The sequence below is a fragment of the Somniosus microcephalus genome, chromosome 2 (assembly GCF_052327205.1).
Source record: "Somniosus microcephalus isolate GS21.2 chromosome 2, FLI_Smic_1.0, whole genome shotgun sequence".
In the NCBI taxonomy this organism is placed as follows: domain Eukaryota; kingdom Metazoa; phylum Chordata; class Chondrichthyes; order Squaliformes; family Somniosidae; genus Somniosus; species Somniosus microcephalus.
The window spans coordinates 40,989,896-40,995,895 of NC_140988.1; the positions used below are offsets into that span (position 1 = coordinate 40,989,896).

Genomic DNA, 6,000 nt, shown 5'->3' on the forward strand with positions numbered 1-6,000 from the left:
CCCCCAATACTGGTAACATGGCATTATTGCATCACTTGTGCAGCCAATGCTTTCTGAATCTTTAGGGTCTGCAGTTTCTTTTTTTTTAAATTATTTTTGGATCAGTGCAGACATTGTTGTTGGTCCTGAAGTGGAAAAAAAGTCAGAGATCACATCTCCAGTTTTCCAAAACCTACTGTGGATTAAAAAAAACTCCACATAGCAAACAAAATGATGCAGTCAATTTACACTTCCATTTACTTTTATAAATTGTGTATATACACCTATATAACATGGGGGGCATTTTATACCACAATTATACTGCATATATTTGGCAATGTGACAATCTTTTGTACTGTATTGATTCCAACATGCAACACGATGCTGTTGATTTCATATGATACTTACATTGCAAATTGGGAATAAGATATTCACAATAAATTGACAAATTGTGCAGTAGCATTATTGATTATCCTCTCTTTTTTGAGGGAAGGGAGCCAAACAACAATTGTTGTTCTCTGTATGGGAGGGGTGCAACTGTTTATTTGCCATGAGGCCAACACTGACTGGCAACTGGAAATCTCCCTCCCCCGGGACTTGGATGGATAAAAGTGAATTTAAAAACAGCATAGAATGTGCGGTACTCAAAAAGGGACAGTGACGTGAAGTCAAAATGGGAATAACCTGATTGCATTGACCACAAAACGTTTGTTAAAGGTATTAAGTATTTGACTTTCATGATTAGTTTATATCATTCGCCAGAAAACAAACAAGCACTGCAGTCCTGCTGGTTTTACTGTTCCAGACACGAAATAGCACCACACTGTTATTTACATAGTGCCGGCAGAGTACAAAATATCACACTGGACAGACTTGAACATCACAAGATAGCTGCAACTGCAGTATAAGAAAATTGTAAACTGTTAAACAAAAATATATTGTTTCATTATTTTTATTCCTTCTTTTCCACCGTATCTAAAGTAATGTATTGATACCAACATGCAATACGATGCTGTTGATTTCATATGATACTTACATTGCAAATTACATCAGCAGTGACCGCGTAACTGGCCGTCTCATAGCTTACGAGCTCATGTGATCCTCTGGTTTGCGTCTCTGGATAGCTGAGAGACCAGCAGTGGTTTGCCTCGCCACATCTAAAACGCATGACCTCAGTGTCCTCAGCCCTTCAACATCTGTTTGACTGCCCACCTCCGGCCTCGCCCGGGCGGACTATGCAACTGGTTCGCTGAGCGGTTCATCTGCAGGATGGCGTGAGGCATCTGGTCTCCCGCTTGTGTTGATCAGTTTATGGACTCGTGAGCACTTGTACCTAGCTGCACTTTTACACTCGATCAAGTAACCAAATTCTGAATTGATGGAGCCGTTTCCAAAAATCTGCCCCTTAGTATAAAATGGCAAAGACCTTCATGCGCCAGCGTTTCCGGGAATGGAGGAGAGTGGGTTGTGCTAGGAGAGGGAAGCCCTCGGCGTGGTCTGGACCCTTGGGTGTCGACCTAATTTTCTTCTGCGAGACTCCCAGGCTGCTGGAGCCAGCTCTAGTGTGTTGGTGTTACATGCTTCCCATTCTACTTACTTGTCCCCTTGTAGCTCTTCTCACACTCTGTGTCTTGTATATCAACCACCTCCGAGTCAGGAGATTGTGGGTTCATAATCCCACTCCAGGGACTGGAGCACAAAATCCAGGTTGACACTCCAGGGCAGTACTGAAGGTGTGCTGCCTTTCAGAGAAGATGTTAACTGAGGCCCCGTCTGCCCTCGCAGCTGGATGTAAAAGCTTCTATGGCACTGTTCGAATAAGAGCAGGAGAATTCTCCCCAGTGTCCCGGCCAATATTTATCCCTCAACATCACTGAAAACAGGCTAGCTGGTCATTACCTCATTGCTGATTGTGGGAGCTTGCTTTGCGCAAACTGGCTGCCGTGTTTCCTACATTATAACAGTGACTGTACAGCGCTTTGGGACATCCTGAGGTTGTGAAAGGTGCTATATAAATGCAAGCCTTTCTTTGTATATGTCTTTTATTTCCTTGATTTCTCTCATTGTGCCTCTGTCTCCTGTACATATCATTTCTACATTTTAACCATTTCCTGATTCCCCACTGTAGCACTTTAGATCATTCTATGCATGTTGTGGTGGCGTGTTTCTCCCCCCCCTTTGCTCTGTTCCTATTTAATCATTGCTAATCTTTAATACATTTCAGTTCTGAGGAAGGGTTTATACCTGAAAAGTCAACTAACTTGTGTTTTCTCAACTGATGCTGCCTGACTTGACCTGCTGAATGTCTCAAGTGTTCTGTTTGTTTGATTTTCAGCAGCTGCATTATTTAGCTTTTTTGTTCAAAGACCATCATAGTCTTCTAAATCATATCTGCCACGTCTTCAATTTGAGTAACGATTTCTCAAAGTATTAAAGGATCCTTCTTTAGTTTAAGTTTCTGCCTGTACAGATTAGAAGGCCTGAGAATAGTATGCCTTACACAGGAGAATAGCATGTTGTATAGTGTAAGTCAGCTAGCGCATTCATTTCCGACCCATGCGAGTGGCAAATAACTGAAATATCTGGATAAAATTATCAGCATCACCCCACGCTTTATAATTTGGAATAAAATTGGATTTGATACCAGACAGGCTATGGGATACATGTTTCTTTGTCAATTTGAGAGCGTGACAACGCTCATTCTCAGCCCCCAATTTCAACAGTTCTAACTGGAAAACTGGGAGGTAATTTTAGTCCCCCCAGTGGGAAGCTGATAGGATTGAATCAGCTGCCAGTTTTACACCCAACTTGATTTTACTTTCCATCGACTTCACTGCCCTTTCCGCATCTTTCCCTTCAGTTGCCAATTGCACCAGGCTCATTTCTGCCTCTTGATTTGGTTGAGATTATGACATCTGTATTTCTTTGACTTTTTCCATTTTGTTTAAACTCTTGGGGTTTAAAATTTCAATTATTGGAGGAAAAAATTTCAGATGGAAAAAACTTGAGAAAGCATTTGGAGTGATTTGTGGGCATGCGGTGACCAAATAAGAGTGATGAGTTTACCTAGTTAAAACCCATTATGAATGGGGACATGGGAATTTATAAATGTGAAAAAGTTGACAAAGATTGTAGCAAAGAAGTCAGGTTTTGTAGGCAGAAAGTAAGTGCAGATATAAGATAGAGATATAATATATAATGTGATTTCATTAGACTACCACTTGCTTAGTTTGTCTCTCTTTCGGTCAAATTGATTTATTAAAATGTAACTATCCAATATGTTGTTTTGGTCACTTCTATGTCATACAACATTTTTCTTCAATGTACTGCAGCTTTAAAGATTTACCTTCCCCCCTACCCCATAATTCAATCAGTGTCTTCTCATTTAATTATTGAACTGACATTATTCTACACTTCTCCTGCAAACAATGCATTTTGTCTTAATGTGCCCAAGATTACTTCCTGACGCTGGCTGTGTACACATAAAGAGACCTGGATCCCCGTGGAGCCTTCATGCTACAAACAAACATCCTGTTGGCAAGGCAAAACTGACACCATTCGTAGAAAAGTCCATTCTTCCGTTCCCTCCCGCACTCTTGCATATCAAATCCATTAAAAAGAGAAGGGGAGATCTCCCTCGGCAGCTGAACATTTTTTATAATTCAACTACCATGAATCAGCACTATGATGTCATCACGGATATGTGTCACAACATAGAGACATGATTTTCAGTCTTGGCAATATTCCAAAGGAGGAATTTGGAGGGGCACACTACGGCAAGCACACACAGCCAAATGTAGTTTCGAATTTAATAATTGAAATAAAACATCCAGTGTGGGTTCAACTGACATGTGAACCACCAGTATTGACAGGCTATAAATCCGTAAGTTTATTAACACCAAGCCCAACAGCAAATGGTTGAACAGAAGGGGAGCATCCTTTTTCCCCAGCAAGCACATCACACCACTGTAAACATTCCAAGTAATTGATGACAAGATCTTCCTAACTTAAGTTAGGAAAGAAATTGCAAACCTCTCTGATGGAGTAAACATATCTAAACAAAAAAGTGATAAGCTTCAAATTGATGGACTTGCGATTTTTTTTTTACCTGCCATCAAAAAAATAGAACTTCCCGCGACCATTCTTCTCACCATGTACAAAATGCCCTTCAAATCTGTCACTAGAGGAATAGGTAACTTTACAGAACCCATGTGGCTGGTTATCTTCATCCAGGGGACCTACAATAGGAACATTTTAAACTTACTGAACCTCTGCACAGACACACACAAAAATAAAATGCATTTTCTTAAATCCAAAAATACACATCGCTGCAATATTCGCTACTGACTAAACGTCACCAGGATTCTGTTCACATAATCAGAAGGAAGGCATCTGCTCAAGAACGGTGGCTGTTTTCTCATCCGTGAGAAACTCGGTTGGAGGAGGAGACTTTTCTGACAGGGTTATTTACCACGAGTGAAAGCAACAGCTGAGCATTCAATGTCACGGGGGGAGGGGGAAGATAATTTTCTCTCTCTCCCTCTCTCTCTGTTGAGTGTCCCACACTAGCATTTCGGAAGCGTTTTAAAAATATTAATTCCTCCGAATCGATGCAGAGAATCGTATCTCAAATTGTCAACAACATTGACAATCACATCACCTCCCCTCCCTCAAAGACTATCCAGATACTTAGGACTCAAATACTGCTGCGATTTAAAGATTACATTGTAAAAATGTAATAGAAAATAAAGTTCCCCTGCTCTCTTCCCCCCATTGTGAATATACAACAAACTATAACAGCAGTTTCCTACCAGAATAACACTAGTGCTTTCACACCGCACCGCCGAGTACTGACGGTACCGGCTGTATATCACAATAATCCAGGTTACATAACTATTAAAGTAGCACACTACATTTTTATAAGCGAAAAAAAAATCAATTTAATTTCTCGGAAAGTCAGGAAAATAGTTTCTAATCGGGATCTTTTCGACGTTCTTTTAGCAAAATAAACTATTTTAAAACCAAATAGTCCTCGTTATTTTCTGCCATCATGGGCACCAAGTTACTTATCTTATAGAATTAAATGTTGTGCATTTCGTCAATTGCAACAATAAACTCGTGGAAGATCTATCTACGATTAAAAAAAATGATTTTGAAAAGTTTATTTTAAGTAAAAGCAAATTAGTTAACTGTCCGGGCAAATGTTTTTCTCTCGCCAAAACACATTTCCGATTTTTTTTTTAATGCACAAAATAAAGCAATCGCTTTTAAAAGGAGTAATTTTGCGCCGGTCTGATCTGATCTGCACTGCACTGTCCCTCCCTTCTGGCGCCGGTTGTTTTAGTGGGAGATTAGGACCCTGCGCCCCCGCCCCCTCCGACACACGCCTGATCACATTTGCACTGTACCCGGCGCGGCGGGAGCCGCTCACCTTCCACCGTCTCCTCCACATTGTCGTCGTCACTGTCCATAGCGCTGAGTGGACCCTGTCGGTGTCTGGAGAATGCCTCAGCAACGGAGACTGTTTTCTGTACGTGAGGCTGACTCAAACTCTGCCCTGCGATACTGCGAGTTATCGGCGGTGCTGTTGCTGCCTAAACAGGAATCAGCCCTCAGCCGCTGACATCATCCCCAGCTGCTCCTTTGATTGACAACTGCAACCTCTTTACCCTTTACAGAGCCCAATCATACACTGTGATAAAACAAAGAGCTTCATCAACCCCCCTTCCTGTAGTTAGTGAGTCAGAATGAGGCACACTTGTTGCTATGGGAACCCGCATGGGTCCTAGCTATGCCTGCCTTTTCGTGGGATATGTGAAACATTCTTTGTTCCAGTCCTACTCAGGTCCCCTCCCTCACCTCTTTTCCCGGTACATTGATGACTGTTTCGGTGCCTTCTCCTGCTCTCGCCCTGAACTAGAAAATTTCATTCACTTTGCTTCCAATTTCCACCCTTCCCTCACCTTCACATGGTCCATCTCCAACTTTTCCCTTCCCTTCCTCAACTTCTCCGTCTCCATC

General features: G+C 41.6%; 1 protein-coding gene across 1 annotated transcript in view; it reads right to left on the reverse strand.

The window, feature by feature from the left end:
• setd7 (SET domain containing 7, histone lysine methyltransferase) overlaps positions 1-5,625 on the reverse strand; it is a 45,863-nt gene extending 40,238 nt beyond the window's left edge. Inside the window, exons 1-2 of the mRNA XM_086008616.1 lie at positions 5,411-5,625; positions 4,088-4,217 (exon numbers count right to left, since the gene is read on the reverse strand). Coding sequence (XP_085864742.1) covers positions 4,088-4,217; positions 5,411-5,450 — 170 coding nt within the window. The 5' untranslated portion in view covers positions 5,451-5,625. The remainder of the gene's footprint in view (positions 1-4,087; positions 4,218-5,410) is intronic.
• Positions 5,626-6,000: the final 375 nt, after the last annotated feature.